We start from the raw sequence: 18720 nt of genomic DNA on the forward strand, positions 1-18720 counted from the left end.
GCATCATAGCTAAATCTATCATTGATGAATAATCAGGTGTTGTCAGAACATCCTCAGCTGGGCARTAATTGGATTCATCCCACTTATAATGGGGACACCTCTGTTAGAAGGGCTGTACTCCCTAGATGCCTTCTGTAGCAAAGAGCGATGCTCCTCCAGAGGACAATTTCAATCTTAGGAGAGCCACTAACTCTAGAAGGAAGAGAAGACAACTAGGTTTTTAACGGTACTTCTTTATGGTTCTTGAGTTAGGTGGGAAGGCCTCAGTACTCTGTTCTTGGTTTGGTGAGACAACTGCAGAGTAAATTCTGCAACCCCTGGTGAGACCTGGTTGGTACAGATAGTCAGTGGGGAATGCAGCTGGGGGTGCCATCTAAATTTCTCCTGAGCATGTGCAAACTGGGATTCTTCAAAGACTTCATATATAGACATTGTTGAGCATCTTTTCATCATTTCTGACTCAAAGGCTACCTCCCACTAAACTGCAGATCCCTCCTTTACAGCATGGGAGAGTAGGGACTTTTGAAAGAACAGGTCRCCACAATTCTCTTTAACTTCAGCAAAACAATGCATTTTTTTTAACCTGTGTCTTGGAAATAGCTGAACTGTTCTCAGYGAAACTTTCACATATCAAAAATGAACCTAAGGCAGGCACTCAGCAAGGAGAACTTCAGTCCTAGTGGAAGTTTGGAAATTTAAGAAGCAGTCGAAGAAAAGTTATGATAATAGAAATTATAATGTAAATTAAAATCTTTTAATATAAAACGATTTCACCTACAATTGTATTCAGTGCCTCTGGATTTTGAATGTTTTATACTGTTCTTCAAACAGACCCAAAAGAACATAAGCAGCTTGCAGTTAAGTTGGGCACTTTGGCTTTTTTTTTGATTTTCAGTCTCCAAACAAACATTCCCCCTCTGCAGATAAACTTGATATAATTCTTTCCTGATCACTATTTCTGTAAACAAAATGTTCACTGGCTCCAAAGGTGTTAAGATTTTTACCACTTGGTGAACGGCACAGGGGAAAGCAGCAAGACAACAAATATAGGTCACTGCACAGCAGAAAGACAATTAAAAATCTCTTTCTCAAATGACCTTTGAATCACTGACCCTGAACTACTCAACATCGTGTTCCTACGTGCTCCAGTTAGCCTTGTTCCTCCTGTATCCCACGAGGCATCTGCTTCTTCACTGTTACATAACCGCATCCTTCCTATCACATATTTCCATTACCCCAAATGCCCTCTGCCCTATTAAGTGATGCGTGTCTCTGCGCTCCCTCATTCACGCTGTGAAGAAGCAGAGCTTTGCGAYACCTCAGCTATATAGAATTGACATTGAAATGTCGACTATTTCTGGTCCCGCACTTGTTAAGTCAGGGGAACAGGTCAAGCGTCCGTTCTTCAGTATCATCTGATCTCATGTGGCTGTCAGAGAGCTTTGCCACCTTCCCGCAGCAGGAGAAACACCCACCCGTGGCAGATSTGGCTAGTGTCTGACTGCTGATCCATCTCAGTGGTTCTACTCCCACTTCATCAGAAMCAGGACCAAGACTGGATGAATTTTCTCAAGAGCTGACAACTAGAATTGGCTACAGCACTGACTGCTTCCCTGCAGTGGATCCTGGGGAAATGGATCGCGGGTAGTTTGCTCAGCCTTGASCTGGTAAAATACATAGTCAGGTAGCTGTAGCTATCTGAAACATTATAAACCTCAGGGAGAATTTTTTTTTTCAGGTCCTTCCTCACTTGCTGTCAAACAGCAAGGGGAAAACAGATCTCTGGCCCTGGAAAAGCAGAGGGAAAACCACAACTTCTTTGTGAACAAGACATGACAGGGATGATCAAAGATATGCAATAACTTCTGCACAAGAAATGACTACATAGACYAGGACTCCTCAGGCTGGAAAAAAGCATTTGAAGAGGGATATGACATAGGCTCATGAACTCAATAACGACCTGGAGAGGTSTCTTCCAGTACAAGATATGGGGACCATCCAGAAAAAGGCAGCAAGTTCAAAAAAAAAAAAAAAACCTTTTTTAAGCATTTTTTTTTCCTGTGGAGCTCCTTCTCGAAGCGTGTTTTGAATATTAAAATTTTACAAGGGTTCAGAAAGCACCTGCACAAATTCATGGAAAAATAATCCATGTGAGGCTGTTAAATACAAAGACATAGCATAGAAAGTCTGTACAATGTAAATTGTTGGAGGCTGGGGAAGAATTATCACTGTAAACCTGCTCTAATCCTTCATAAACCTCAGTTTTTGTAACTGTCAGAGGTAGGATCCTGGTGGAGATGAACCTCTGGCCTGAACCAATACAGTCCTAATCCCATGCCATGTAGAACAGGTTTRAGGAACTCATCTTACTTATTTGCACTCTTTCCAGAGTACACAGAAGGTAGAAACATGGACAGGCTGCCTGGGAGACACAGAGACATTGCCTAAGCGTGCAGCAATGGGATTAGGAAAGCCAAAGCTCAGCTGGAGTTGGAACTACCAAGGGACGTGAAAGGCAATGAGAAGGCCTCCTCTAAGTATGTCAGCTGCAAAAGAAAGGCTAMGGAAAGTGTGCTCGATGCGTCTGTAACCTGTAATAAAGACATAGGAAAGGCTTAAGTGCTTAATGTCTTTTTTTGCCTCAGCCTTTATTTATGAAGTCAGCTCTCATGCCTCTCAGGTCCCTGAGGCTAGCGGMAGAGTTTGTAGGAGTTAAACATAACCCACAAGAGAGGAAAATATAATTAGGGAACACTTAAGCCTGAACACACACAAGGCCATGGCATCAGTATGGCATTAGCTATGGGAGCCACAAGCCAGTCTGCCTAAACTTAGTCCCTGGTAAGGCTTTGGAGCAAATCCTCCTGGAAACCCTGTCTAGTCACATGACGGACAAGAAGGTGATTGGGAACAGACAGGATGGATTCACCGAGTGCAAGTCATGCCTGACCAACTTGATTGCCTTCTGTAACAAGATAACTGGTAGTGCAGACAAGGGGAGAGCTGTGGATGGCATTTATTATGATTTTATCAAGGTTCCCGTAGTCTCCTTTTAGCCAAATTGAAGGGATATGAACTGGATGAAGTGGACTATAAAGCAGGTGGAAAACTGCCTGTACTGTATGGGTCAAAGATTCATGGCCAGTGATTCTAAGTCCAGCTGGCTTACTGATTTCTCCTTACTAAAGCTACTAGTTACCATTCCAACTGGTTACTAATGGTGTTTCTCGTGAGTCAGTACTGAGGCCGATACTGTTCAAAATCTTTATTAACAACATGGATGAYGGGACAGAGAGCACACCGAGAAAGTCTGCACTCCATGAAACTTGGGGGAGGATACGTCACAGATCAGGGTTGCTATGCAGAGGGCCGTAGACAGGCTGGAGGAATGGGCTCAGGAACCTCGCAAAAGCAACCTCAGGGACCTTCAACAGAGGCAAATGCAAAGTCCTGCACCTGAGATGGAATAACCCAGTGCAACACTGTATGCCAGGATACTGAGTACTGGCTAGAAAGCAGCTTTGCAGAGAAAGACCTGGAGCTCCTGGTGGGCAACAAGCTGGACATGAATCAGTAGTGCGTCCTGTTGGCAAGGAAGGCCAACTGCATCCTGAACTGCATTGTTAGGAACATAGCCAGCAAGTCAAGGGAAGTGATTATCCTCACTATTCAGTACTTGTGAGATCATATCTACTATATATACTATACTTGTGAGATCATACTACTACATCCAGTGCTGGGCTCCCACATAAAAGGAAAACATTCACATACYAGAGTGAGTCCTGTGAAGGACCAGCAAGATGGTCAGGGGTGAGGGGAGACTGAGAGCTGAGCTTCTTGCTAGAGAGGAAAAGGAGAAGGGGGAAAACTAACTTTTGTCTTCAGCACTCCTGGGGTGGTTAAAATGGAGCAAGACTCAGCACAAAGGTGCACAGTGAGAAGACAAGAGGCAACAAATACAAGTTATATCAATAAAAGCTTTGATATCAGGAAAAGTTTCACCGTGTAGGTGGCCAAACATGGGAATAAGGGCTCAAGGAGTGTGTGGAATCTCCCTCCTTGAAGATATTCAGACCTTGGCCTGACAAGATCCTGAACACCTGATCTAACTGAAGATAGTCCTGCTCTGAGCAGAAGTTGGGACCAGATAACTTCCAACAATCCCCTCAAACCTAAATTATTCTGTAACTTTCTGAATAACTAGCATTTAAAAAAGCTGTAAGAACTCCTAAAATATCAGGACAACATAAAAAATTGACATTAATACCAGTTTACAGAGACTGAGTTGACTTGAGGAAGAACAGACACTGGCAAACCAAGAGAGAAAGATAGTTAGGGAAGGAGGAAAGGGAAAAAAGATAACTACCAAACCAGTCTCCTGCATAAAGGATATTGTTGCTGTTGGAAGTGTAACTAATTTGAATAGATCAAGCTCATAATACAAAAGAATCACCCTTTACTTAGGAAACATGGAATTACTGGTCACAGGTCCTGCTTATCAAGTGTCCAGACCTTAATGCACCCATGTTCTGATACTCGTAGATGCTGCCAATCTGGGTGTTCAAGCAGGGTCCCAATATGCATCCTGATACATCAGGCACCATTGTATGAGTGAGGTTGCACATCAGTCTGGACTCAACTTGGCTGGGATTCCTTCTTCTTATTCATACCTTTCCTTCACCCAGAAATGGCTACCTTCCTCTCAGCTGTCCTCTACATATACTGTAATTGTGCGTTGTACTGCTACCAGCTAATATTGAGTGGGAAATATATTTGAATTATTGCACACAGGGAATATGCTTGCTCTGTGTGATCTTGCTTTACCTAAATGGCAGTAAGCCACTTACAAACAAAACCCACCTCATTTCCATCCCTTTTCTAGGCTGTCTACAGCACACATAGCCCCACTTTGAACTAGGAACATGCAGTAAGAGCCACCTTGAATTCTGATTTTTGTATTGACAAGGTCTGGTGCAACATAACTGTAAAGCATGAGCTTTAACTCAGTTTAATCACAATGAACAGCTCCAGTAAATTTCCTTCAGGCAGTAGGTACCATAACACTGAAAAAAGGTAGCAGGTAGCCAACTCTCAAAGGAATTCAAAGACAGAGAATCTAACTAAAGGCAGTGTTATTAACACAGTCATACAGAAATTGCTATTTGGTGACCTGTTTGTTTTGGAGGAGCTGAAGTTGCTCTTCAGGACCTTTTAATGGAATTCTGCATGTCTGTCGGTCATTTATACACAACAACTTGCATGCAAGAGTGCAAGAGAAATCCAAACGTCTTAATCTGTCTTCTTACTAGGAATATCTATGTTAGCATACATAAGCCTATGAAACTGCAAAATCCTTGGGCAGTTAAAACACAAGCCTCTGAACCGGTACATGGTCAATGGTTCCAGTAGCCAGCTGTCGTTTAACAAGACAGAAGGTCCCCAGTCCAGGTATTCTGACACCCGGGGCTACCAGCGTGGARGTACAAGAAGATGTGGTGGGATAAAACTAGCCAGAGAGCCTTGACTCCTCCACAGAAAGGAAGATTTCACTGATAGAAAAAAATTCTTCTCTAATCCTTGAATTTCCCTCAGGCCATCACTCTCAAACACAGCAGGAGCTGTAGGACACTTTCACCTTCTTTAAACATGACTCCTTTCTGCTCAGACTCAGTTTGGTCAGTGTAACCCACTGAATAGGAAAATTAGTCAAGTGTCTCATTGTAGCCACCAGCCCTGCACACCCACCTACCTCAGGCCCCAAGGTTATAATAGCAGTTTCTAATAGTTTGCACTAAGAGATCACTGAAAAAATAGCTCCTGAAAGGCTTTCTGGAGCACTGGGAACAAGAGCCCCATAATAACAGTGTTCATGCCTTCCATCTAGGTTATATCCCTCTCTACAGACGACAGAGCAGCCCTCCAACGCTATTCTCCTGCCTCCCTTCTCCTTCACACTGCAAGGCATATCTTCAAGAGAAAGGCAGCTGTGAGAGCACCGGCGAGTGCCTGGCACCTCCCAGCAGCGTGCAGGCAGGCGAGGGGAGCAGGACTGGGCAGTGGGTCGTGTCACTAGGACACAGCTAACCCGTTACCCCCACCCATGTGTCACAAGAGGGGCTGCAGCCTCCATCACCAGGAGCTTCAGCCAGGTTCTGCCCTGAAATGGCTGTTTTGGGAGCTGGCCCCTCCCCAAGGAGGGCCGTGCATCGAGGAGAACCACAACCTGCTGTTCCCAGGCTGAGGCTCAGCCCATTCACTGCAGTGTGTGGACCCTACAGTTGCCTCTAGAGAAGGAAATTTGGCTGCAACTTCTGGTAGTGGTGGAGTCTGCTGACTCTTCCCTGACTGACTGACTAAAGACAGTAGTTCTTACTGCATTCATTTCGCTCCTGGGGTGAAAACAAAATCAAAAAAGGCCGATTTGTTGTTTCATGATACTATAAGCCCTTCAGATAGTAAGAGGCATTATGCTAATTTTTTCCTCTACATTATTCTTTATACCATAATTAGAGAAAGCTGAAGAGAAGTAAGAATTAATCAAATACCTCCACTGCCAGTAATCCAGCTCTCATCTCACTGAACACTCTTGGATTGCAAAATACCAATCTACATTTCTTAATTGGCCCATAACAGCCATTTCTATGCTATTTGGCATGCAGTGGGGAAAGAGTCCCAAAAGATTTCACTACACTTTCATGCACGAGAAATTAAAAACAGCTACCCTGAGATTGAGCCCAAAAGTGTCTTAATGAGGAAAAAGTAGTAAATACAGTTGTACCATTTATATGGTACAGTACACATTCATGGGGACAGGAATCTCGGTCATCTGCAAAATCTAAGTACTTACAGCCTAAGTACTAGGCATAAAATAATCATTGTATTCTTAGTCAGTAGCCTGATCATCCTTAAGAATGAGGTAAAGAAAGATACTACTTTCTTTTGTTTACAGTTCACCACCACCAGAAAACTTCACACCACAAGTATGAAACCATACTGCCATCTTTCATCTTTTAATTCCTTCCATTTTACATACAGTTGCAGAAGAGTATTTCTAAATATGCGTATGCACCACTGACTTCTTGCTGAAGCCAAGTACTTCAATTAAAAAAAAAGAAATGCGTAAGCAAGTAGTTTTCATGGGTTTTAATTTTAAATAATTTTCGAGTATTATAAAAGCTACAAGGTTGTCTATTCAGACTAATCGTTTTTTCCCAAAAAATTTTTAGTGGAGATATTTGCTGCATCTTTCAGGTAACACTCTTCAGAAAGCACTTCAAATGCCATGATTTAAGTTTATGTTTTCCAAAAGAGAGGGTTCTGTGTCAGACGTCTCTGGAAGTTCTCATACCTAGGAGAAACAAAAGGTGTCATAAWTAGAATGGCTTCAAAATGATACAAATCAGGTTCTCTTGCAGAGAACAAGAAAAATTGCATCTATTCCGCAACATGAAATGCTTTTTAATTTACAGCACATTGATGTTCTGCATCAATTGCGCAAAGGAAACCTACTGCTTCCGCTAAGTGCTTACGTGTCCATGCTGATCCATACTAATGGACAAACCGAATTCAGAGAGCCCAAAATACTGTTCTAAAACAATGGGTTAGGTTAACACTGTAGAGATGGCTAAAGGGAGCTAAACTGATAAACTGTAGGTAAGAGTTTTTTCAGACATTCTGAAGACTGTCTGCAGTTCACCAGACTACGTGTGCTATCCCCATAACGAGTTATTTCTGAAATTAGTCCCTGAAAAACAGTTCTTAGAGACTTCTGCATCTGTGCTCAAGGTTTGTTGGTGGTACAATCAGGTCAGCTAGGAACATGATTTCTCCACCTCTCCCACATACTTAAGCTACAGAACTATGCTGGAACTATGTCTAGGAAGAGACCAAGCATAACAAATAAGCACGAACTGACAGACATAGCATGTTCTGTCTTTCCATGACTCGAGAAGCATTTGTAGAATCAGTAACACACTGTAAATCCGCATATGATAAGGATTACACTTCTAAAAGAAGCAAAACTCATAGGCATAGTATTTTTCTAATCAAAATCATTATATGAAGACACTGACAAGTAAATACAAGAACAGTGGACAGAACATCTCTATTTCAGATAAACAGTGGCAAATCAGTAACAGTTTTAAATATTTTTGCATCATTTCACCACACAGCATGACAGTAATCTAATACTTCGAAACTAGCCGTTTTGATGCCTAGAAAAAAAAAAACAAAAAGAAAAGGTGCTTGAGATCATTTCCATTACCATTTCAGAACTACATTTGCAGGAATGAAAGCTTCAGAAGGATTTGGAGTCATCTGCGCCTGAGTAACAGCAAATGAGGAAGCAAAATTATAGAAGTTATCCAACATCTTCTGAGTGAACTGAAATAAAAGAGACATTTTACATTTAATTTCAAGAGGGTTATTTTTTCCCCCCGATTTAAATTTTTGTGCAAAAGTTTAACTGATACGTAACTCCCACATGAAGTAAAATTAGCACTGTTATCTCATGCAGCGGAGAGATGGATATGTTAATACACACCTCCCTGGTGACCTAAAGAGATCAAAACATCCTAACTCTGTCTTGTCCTCAGATCCTTCTACTGTCGAGAAATCATCTTGGAATCTTCAACTTCYACCCTCCCTGCCCAATTTTATCCAACTGGATAAAGAGCTTTGGAAAGAACATTTTCCCTGATTCATTTGGGGACCACATCTTGGTAAAATCCTGCGACTAACCAGTGACACAGTGACTACAGCTGGTCTTTTCCTCCAAATTAAACCATTGGGAGAACTCTACATCAGGACAAAGTGGCAAAGCCCAGGTCATAGCAAAACACTAGCTGTTAAACCAGCTGAAAAGCTTGCAGTGATCTGCCTTGTTACATTACAATTTCCACAGATTCCTGCCAAGACAGGAGCCAGACTCCAGCAACTGGGAAACTTTGTTCAGCTTTTATCACAGAAGGGTTGAYTCCCTGGCATCCTCTGCCACATGTTCTTGCTGGGAAAAACATGAGAAAGATACATAGCAAAAACTGTGGGAATGAGGAAGTACAAGCGATGAAAATGGATTGAGAGATTTCAGCCAAGAATCAGCAAGACTTGTGTGGGGAGGAGGGGACAGCTGGAAATTCTAGTTAGTTTACAAATAAATAAGTGTACAATATCTCCTTCCTTCTTTCCCCTATTCATTACAGTTAAAAGAAATTATTTTTATACACACACACAAATACATACACACACATATGGGTTGTTTCAGTGGGGGAACAAAGTATCTTCAGAGTAAAAAAGATGGAGAAAAACAGAGCCTGAGGCAATGTATCAGCACCCTTGAACTTCCCACCACCTACTTTGATGCAAACAGAGGGTGGGAGAAGAGATGATGCCCTAGAACCCAAGGAATGTATCCTCAGTCTCACCCCACTCTCACGCAGAATTCTGCTTTTTTGTCCCACTTCTTYCCATTATTTTTTTAATACTATAATTATGTAAAATGTATCATCATAAATCTTTATATGTCTTCTTAAAATGTAGTGGAAGAACAATCGCTTAATTTAGAATAGTGACAAATGATTCTGGCTTTAAAAGAATCTATTTTTATTGCTATGAAGTAGCAGTTCCAAATAGCTGATATTAAGATTTGAAAAAAGCCATTAGCCATTCACAAACTGTGTTCCCATCTACACATATCACCTGTATCACCTTCCTCTTCTATCTAATCCTTCAAACATTTCCTTCAACAACGCCTTCATAAATCGTCTCTACAAGAGTAATTGTTGTTTCAAACCCTTACTGAACTGACGTTCCTTAAAAACAGTGTAAAAATTTTGGTTAAAATTTCATTGTGTTTTAACAGGGAAAAATCCACCTATCTGAAAATAACATTTGCAAAGTGACATATAATCATGAGGTGTTTTTTTCTTTACACATTATTGCCAGGAAAATCCACCAGCCAGCTTGCAAATGACTTCAGGTTGCACGTTATTAACTGGTGACCTAACTACTGCTATTATAAAAATTGGTAGAATCAGAAATAACATTTAGATGTCATTTGCCCCAATAAGCCAAAAAGGCTTGATTAACCCTAATATACACAAATAGCTGTCAGTCAACTCATAGTCAAGATAACTTTCTCCAAAGGAGACATTACCTATTTGGAGCTATAATGTATATAACCTGTCAGAGGACATCAGCTTCATTATCAGGACTACTGTTCAATTACCAGTCTACTTCAATAAGTGTCTGTATGAAAAGCAAGCAAGAAAAAAAAAAAATGCCTCAAACAAAGCCTCTCTTTGACTTCTTAAGTGTTAAAAGATAATGCCAGAGCCAACAATGGTTCTGGGAACATCAATTTGATCTTAGTTTTGACCAGAAGATCAAAGCCTAAACTCAAAACACACCTACATAACAAGATTTCAAAGACACCTTCTTGCCTTTTCAAGACACAAGTAAGTATTCAGAAGAACCATACAGTGATCTGACGTGTTATGTGCAGACACCAGTTTCATCCAGAACACTGTTAGGGAAATCAAGAGTTGCCATGCAGATCTAGCTTGCCTTGAGTACTGCTGTTAGATGGCTGACTAACTGCTATTGCTGGCTGAGGATTTCCAGAGGTTCAAATTATCAGACCTGCTGAGTAAAAATGGCTAATGTTGCAGCCCAAGGCCTGGTCTGCAGGAAAAAAATACATCCTTCTRTGGCAGAGTGAATCATTTTTTAATTCTGCAGAACTACATTAAAAGGATTTCTCAAGGGTAAGTGGTACCATTAAATCTCTATATGCATCTATGCTCAAGTCTGTGTTACCACTTGAGTAGTTTTTGATCATCCCTGTAGGTCTATGCCCTGAAGTTTCAACATCTACAAATCATCAGATACTAACTGAACACATGTGAGAGACAGCGGGTATTTGCTCCTGTGAGGAAGCCTCACAAATATTTTTACAGTAGAGTGACATAGATACTATAGACACTAATGACCTGATTCCACTGAACAGGCAAAAAAAAAAAAAAAAAACAATCTTCTGCAGGAGACATATTCTTTCAGGGCAATACAATGTAATCTCAAAACACCATAGCATCCAGCCAAATGATTAGACAACAAATTAGGTTAGTTATGATTCTGTAACCACTTTTATCAGCTTAAAAGAAGGAAAAAAAAAAAAGTTCTTCAGAGGCTCAGTTCTTAACAAACTTCAGTACTACAGAGGACTTCTTGAAACAGGATGCCCAAGTTACCTCAGTGAATGAATCTACTGATGATACAGCAGCACTTGCGACAGGAGTCTGTTGGGCCAAACTCTCCAGCAGTTCCACCGAGATTCCAATCTGGGCTACTGTTGGCGTCTGAGGGAGGTTCATGGCACCAAAGGGGTGTTGGCTTCCTTTCCCTGAAAACACCATAAACAGCATAAATGTTAGACTTGGTACACACGTAAAGACGGTTTTACTTAAATCATCATATTTCTTCTGTATAAGATACTCCCCCCTCCCACCAAAGAGTTCTCCCAGTCACAGAAATCCAGAAGAAAAGCACAGTCCAAACACATGCGCAAGTACACACCCAATAGATGAAACAGTGAATAGGTAAATTTAAAATACAGCAGATCTTAAGGATTTTTCTAAGAACAAAAAGAAACCCCCCCCCACAACTTTCAAAGCTTTCTATGATGAAAACTGATCCCAAGTACAATAAGAAATATGATCTGCGAGTAAAAGACACAGCAATACCTTTCTTTACAGAAACCAATTCTTTAATTCCCATCATAATGACTATAGAAAAAMCCCAAACACATTTAGCACTGCTGAACGCTTTTTTGATTCACTCATTCAAATGAAGTGCTRGTGAACCTCTTTGTGCAGTGAGAATTAAAGGGTGTTCTTTGAAGATCACTCTGACTTTAAGCTATCCCTACAGCAAAGTGGGCAGCCCCGTGTATGATCAGAACAGCTCAAAACCACCACCAACTACAGCAAAGGTCACATCTCAATGGCCGCGAAACAGAAGTGTCTCCAGCTTTGCAAAAGTCACAAAGAAAACAGCAAATCAGGCAGAAAACATACCCACAAATTGCAAAACTCTTATACAGGCATCATCCCAGCCCCCACCATCACCTCTGATCTTTCTCAGCTGAGCTTTAACCAGCACTTTCAGTCCCAACCTCAACTACAGACTCTGCAAACAATAACAATTGTCTACAGTCACTGAAATTGCTCACTCTTCTTTGTCAGTATCCGACAAGGAAAAAAGAGGAAAAAAAGCTGGGGGGGACCACAGTGTTATTAGTAAGCAAATACTAATACTCCAGGTAAGTCTGAGCTAACATAATAGGCAAGTATTCTCATAACATAGAAGCAATGCTTCAGCACCACTCTCTGGCCTTTTACTAGCTGGAGAAAGCAAAGCTAGTCAAGAGCTATCCTACAGACCTGTAAGCACTATCTTGAGCTGCACGGAAGTCTAACTGAAATCTGAAGCACCATCTGACTTAGCTCCACGGCCAAGAACTCAGCCAGCAAGAAAAGCATAAGTCTGAGGAATCAAACTGAAGATCTCAGAAAMCTGCCAATTCTTCTGCAGAGATGCAAGGCTCTACCATGAAGGAAGCCAACATCCAACCCATACAGAAATCACATTCAAAACTCAATAGCCCTTTCAACTGAAGCCAAGTGTCAATCCTGCACACACTCAGGAATATACTAGCTTAAATCCCCTTCCGCATCACCTTTCTTTTCTACTCCCATGAGATTTAGTCTGCCAAATCAATTCCAAAAAAAGAAGAATTAGTCCAATTCATGAGAGACACTCTAACATTTATTTTAACATTAAGGTAAGTGTACAAGAGAATCTGTTGAGCATTAAAAACAAACCCCCACACAAGCAAAAAAAAAAAAAAAAAAGAAAAAGAAATAGATGGCAGAAGCTATCTGCAATATCCTAGTACCTTACACCAGAAGGCTGTTACCCTCTTCTCCTTCACCTCCAATATAAAATTCACACTGGTTAGAAAGTCTTTGAATTCTGATCTGTTTCCTCAATACACTCCACATCTTAGAACTGATATCTAGTGGCACTTTACAAGAAAAGCACTCACTGTTCTATTAAAACATACTTTAACACAAGGCCAGTAAGAAGAGTTAGTCTCCTAAAATGCTATTTAGCAGCTCTTTCGGGAAATGCCATTGTTGTTTGAGCTCAGTCCATACAGTGCATAGATGCTTGCTTTATAACTTTAGAATTTACAGAAGTATTAAAAACAAACCAAAAAAGCTATCAGAAACCAGAATGACTAAATATCATGTTTAAGTTTACTATTAGAAATTCTAAAGCAATACAGTTGGTACAAGTTTTATATCTTCTAACACATCTTCTTCACATTCACTTGAGAAACTGACATTTACAATAAAAACCTAACACCCTCAAGCAACAAGAACCATCAGAAAACATCACTACTTTAGAAAGACTTAATTAATGGAAGTGCATCTATTCTGTCACTTTGCATGCAAGAATGATACCTCCTGAGACCGATGGCCTCTGCAAGCACTACCCCAGCAGTACAGATACTTAGCACCGCACTCCCATGGAGCCACTCTCCTGGAGAGGTGCCTGCCTAAAAGGATCAGAGAAAAATGTCCCCTGCCATCCTTATACCAACTGTATACTCCACATTTCAAATGCTACCTCTTATAATTAGTATTTCAAACCTTATGAATGCAAAGAACACAGTGTGTTGATGTACTAAAACACAGACTGAGATTTTGGCGTTCAGATCCTGTACTCTCCAAGATACCGCGTCATAACCAGAGCAAAGAGCAATCAGAAAAGTATTTTAATTTTCTCCCCTCTTTCCTTTCATGCAATCTTGACCCCAATACCCTTCAGCACAACCTTGTCAGAAACCTTACCCATTTGCATTCCTCAAATACAGACATTATTTTACCGGGTATATTTGTGAGTGGGAAACAGAAGATCACACACACAACCACACACTGTGCAGCACAGAAAGTCTGGAATGCAAAAGGCTATCCTGTAACTTTATCCCACTTGTCAATACACTCCCAGTAAGACTGCACAGTCCCCCCTAAAGGCTGTTTTCCATTTCTACCACACTTTCAGTCACAATTAAGAAAATAAACTTTGCAATTGTGAGGTAAATAGCATTTCCAGACCCTTCTCTATGGACAATCAAATGAAATTCATCTACATTTGATTAGCAAAATAGCACACAAAGCAGTCAGAAAAGAATGTATAATCACATTCACTGAAGCACTACCAGAGCTTATACTGTAGGGAAGCAGTTCAGGCCTAGAGGAGCGGCTGATACAAATGAGGGCTGCGCCGCCATTCAGAGGGACCTTGACAGACTGGAGAAATGGGCAGAGAAGAACCTCATGAACTCCTCAAACCAGATTTTTGTGTTGTTGCCCTACTCACTCCAAACAAGAAGAGTGTATTTCACAAAAGTGATCCCCCCCTTAGCTCATTACCAAAGCAACCTTGGTAACACTACAATGTTCCTCTGTAGTGGCTTTCCTAAGGGAGCACRGGAGAGGAGGAAGGAGGGAAGAAAACTAAGCAAGCTGTGGCAATGCCATTCCACTTGATCCACACAGGCTAGAAGTCTTAAATACAATATACGCAGTTAGGGTATTTTTACACCACAACTAGTCATTGCAATGACTGGCAATGTGTGCAAGTCACACGCAGGGCAAAACCTGCAGAGTACCAAGGAATTCTAGACACAAAGCACGAACTTCATGTGTGAGTAAGAAACTCTACACTTAACCTTTCACAACTTACCTGCAATAAAATGCTAGGCCCCTTCAGCTGACCACACCTGCCCACTTCAGACACACTGTAGCCCTCTTCTGTTCATCACACAGCAAGAAAGAGAAATCCTCCTACAGCCACTGCTTCACAGGGAACTTACAATTAGTGCCACAGTTTACTGAAAGTGTGAATTGGTTCTGCTCAACCTGGGATTAAATTTAAGCAYGCATATCAGTCTGCAGTATTTTGACTCTGTAGCATTTTGACTCTGCAGCACAACAATTAATACAACTATATAACATCCAGCAAGCAAGCTAATGTCACAATATACACCCGGAGCCATTTTATAAAAATTTACGCAAAGTTTCTTCCATCACTTTTAATGCACATACTCTTCACATAAGTAACAAAAAGCTGACTTAATCCATACACTTATACAAGTTCTYGCCAACTATTGTAGATTGTAAAAGGAACAGACACACTCTTTATTATTACTTCCTTTTTTTTTCCAAAAGCAAAGGCCACATCAACTTAATTCTGCTATTAATTGTCAAATTACCTCTTAGCATTATTATTTTAGCCTGAACTTCCCATGTTAGAAACATCTGCCCAACCTCCATGCTTCTCATCTTAAAGGGTTACTTGCCATTTCCCCTCAGAAAATGTAATTATGCTGAAAATACCTTCCCACCTTGGCAACTGAGCTACTCAGCTTGAAACTACTGCTTTAACTAAATGGAACCAKGCTAGAAACATAATCCCTTGCCACTTCTTACAGAATAAAACTCAAGTTCAACTTCCTTATTTATTCTCTTCATGGAACAGCACTGCTACCTACTAGTGAAAACAGACACTCTGAATCAGGAGACGTCCTGGCACCCCATCCACTGGATGAGGACATGCCAATGACATTTGTCATGTTCAAGAAATTAACCTGAGATATTCAAATGCAAAACACAGACTTCAACAGGATGGTTCCTACTTTCCAAGATCACTCTCTCCATCTCCTCTTTCTACACAGTCCTCTCCATCAGACAACTGTTTATGGGCACGGAAACTAAGGTTGTGCAGCTTATACTGACTCTGAAGCCAGACAATCAGTAGACAACAACAGAAAGGCAGAGCTCTCTTCTTCAGGTGAAACACAGCACTGCCACATGGCACAGCCAGCACATTCAACTAGGTCGCAGAATTGTTCCTCAAATGCAACCCTTTGCAACTTTTCTGCTTCCAACAGGAATTCTAGCAACTGTCTCAACATTTCAACCAAACCAGAGACAAAAAACAATTCTGAGAAAATTCAAGGGACTAGAGCCACATTTACAACACACAGGATTATACAAATGAAAGCAACCTAATATTCACTTGGAAATAATGCCTAAAGGTGCTATCCTTCAAAAGCATCTGAAGATATTTTTTGCTACAAAGCTCTCTGAAGACACACATAACAAAGAAAGTCCAGTACGAGAAAAACACTGCAATAGCTGGGGAAGAAAGCAGGTCCTACGCTTTACTCTGTTTCACTCACTCCACAACTTCTGGACATACAAAACCACACAAAAATAAAATTTTCATGTGGCTGTTACATGTTCCAAGAAGGCCCAAAACTTCTGAGTAACATACATGGCCAGAAATTATTTTGCCCTGCACCTGTAAAGCCTTTACCTTATGTCAGATTACTMTCCAGGACTCATTCAAGAGAAAGCATGCCACCTACTGAATTAATACATTTCCTCACAGCATCTTCAATAGTTATCTAAACAGAAATTAAAGTTAAGGTTGTAAACTACACTYAAACCTATAAAAGATGCATATTACTTTATTACCATAGTCCTACAAACTGCATGACTGACATACCCATTCCTTTATTAGACGAAAGGTGTGCCTTTGGGATACTTCACTTTGACAGCACGCATGGAAAAAAGACCACATAATCAAAAAACCCTACTTCATGTWGCACTAGTCTTTTCTGACTCCCATATCTTTACTCAGGTGTACATCAAGGATAAAAAAAGCATTTGGAAAACTGCTTTCCAACGATAATACCCTGAACTGAACCATTACATAGTGCACAGCACCTGGACCAGATGAAGCTAGCTTTCCAAAGCCATTGTGACAAACTGCTCCTTAGAAAAGGCAGCTCTACGCCACAGTGAATACAGCGCCTTGGTAACAAGAGGTACAAGAAAATATCGCAGGCATGTCCAGCCAAATGCCTAAAACCACACTACGGAAAGTGCACAGACGTTCTTCCTCAGCTTCCCCATASAGGTTGCAGAAGCACTGCAACCTGTATGCCAACGCTGTTGCAGTGAAGTTCCAAATCAACACTGCYGACAAGGGCAAACAAGTGAGAAACTTCCCCAGGAGCATTAATACACGGCCAGACTTCCACAAAACCACTCCTCATATCTCCTAGGGACTACCAGAATAAACACAGCGGTCCGGCTTTTCAAGCACCCTTTTGATCAACACCTCCCAACATTTAGTCCCTCAGGCATGCAGCAACACACCCATTCCACTGACTGCTATGTTTTACTAATCTTACCAGATTTGAGACCAGAAATTTTGAAGATGGCACTTGGCTTCTCATTAGTGACAAACCCAAGCAGCTGCCACACTGCCATCCCACTCTGGTCCGGATAACAAAAATAGACAGATCCTCCCATTCCTTCGGGAAATGGCAGAGTTCCCAGCATGAACACCACAACATGGTTGATGTTTTCATAGTCCGGTAAGTCAAAGACAAATTTGTCCTCAGCCACTTGTTGAGGAGCTGCTTGCACCTAGAAAAAATAARTAAATAAAATAAAAAAGCAATGTTAGTAAAGATTTTGTTCTCTTTCTTTTGACTATAACCATGAGCTTCCCTTTTCAGAACTACACCCAAGGCGGAATGTACACTACACTACACCCAAGACGCGAGGAATACACTAAACCTAAGTAGCAAACMTTCAGATGAAAGGCAAACTCAGCAATTGTGCAAAAGGCTGCTAAAAAAGAATCACAAGCCCTCACCAGCTACACCCTTTGCACATCCCACCCGGGACTACAGCATCAGAATACCTTCGCTCCCCATCTGCCTAGGAGGAAGACAGGGTGCAGCAGAGCTTGACAAGTCTGTCAGTTGTGGCTCTTGACCACCTGGCTAGCACAACCCCAGCAATCACGGAAACCTGTTCACATAGGAAATACAACAGGCTTTCAGACAGGTAGTACAAGGATGGCCAAATGCCACAGCACAAAGAAACCCTCCTTTTTACCCCAGGTGCCACATCCTTGCAGCCAACATAGAGCCTGGCCTTGAAAAGCTTCTTTTAAGTGCCCAGCTTGCCAGAAGCTGACTCAGGAGCTCAAAGCCCTGCATGACCAGAGAGCAGGGTGACTGCCGCCAGGCAGGATGCCAGCAATGAAGCTCCACAACGCAGCTGCCTCTGGGGATGAAGGGCAGGAGCCAGCAGAGGCGTGGGGCGAGCGTGAGGGGGGCGGCAGGTCCCCTCGGCCTGGGGCCGGCCCCGGGAGGAGCTCGGGCGAGGGGAAGAGCGAGATCCACGGGGCGGCTCTGCGGCCCCTTGGCAGCTCCACCCGCGGCCCGGGCAGTGCTCACCAGCCTGCCCGCCACCAGGCAGCCGAACATGGCGGCGGCGGCCGCCGAGCCCCTCAAACGCTTGGCTACTCCGGAGCCTCCATGAGTGCCGACTCCCGGAAACCACCGCGCCCCCGGGCGGCCACAGAATCACTTCCGGAGCGRCGCCCCAGGTGCGGCAGCGCAGGACTACAGCTCCCGCTGTGCACCGCGCGCTCGCTCCGCTTGCGGCGTTGCGCGGGGCGGAGCGGTGCCTGATGGGAGATGTAGTTCGCGTCACCGCTCCCCCTCCCCAGTCCCCGCGCCATCAGTGCAGAACCCAGGACAGACAGTGCTCGGGACAGCGCGGGCTCTGC

The 18720-nt window shown here is 42.2% G+C and overlaps 1 protein-coding gene across 4 annotated transcripts; it reads right to left on the reverse strand.

Moving 5' to 3' along the window:
• Window positions 1–7128: 7128 nt before the first annotated feature.
• Window positions 7129–18515, reverse strand: HIKESHI (Hikeshi, heat shock protein nuclear import factor). Of its 4 annotated transcripts, none has more exons than XM_026091810.1 (6): window positions 18386–18483; window positions 17845–17954; window positions 17327–17564; window positions 11247–11398; window positions 8264–8382; window positions 7129–7348 (listed from the first exon to the last, which is right to left on the reverse strand). In XM_026091810.1, exons 3-6 carry the CDS (start codon window positions 17475–17477, stop codon window positions 7294–7296), a joined length of 477 nt encoding a protein of 158 aa, XP_025947595.1. In that variant the 5' UTR covers window positions 17478–17564; window positions 17845–17954; window positions 18386–18483; the 3' UTR covers window positions 7129–7293. The 4 variants fall into 4 exon arrangements, with proteins under 4 accessions (XP_025947595.1, XP_025947596.1, XP_025947594.1 ...); XM_026091811.1 differs by lacking the exon at window positions 18386–18483 and adding an exon at window positions 18042–18376; XM_026091809.1 differs by lacking the exon at window positions 17845–17954 and having other exon boundaries at window positions 18386–18515.
• Window positions 18516–18720: the final 205 nt, after the last annotated feature.

This window comes from Apteryx rowi, unplaced genomic scaffold, assembly GCF_003343035.1.
Source record: "Apteryx rowi isolate R43461 unplaced genomic scaffold, aptRow1 scaffold_925, whole genome shotgun sequence".
NCBI lineage: Eukaryota > Metazoa > Chordata > Aves > Apterygiformes > Apterygidae > Apteryx > Apteryx rowi.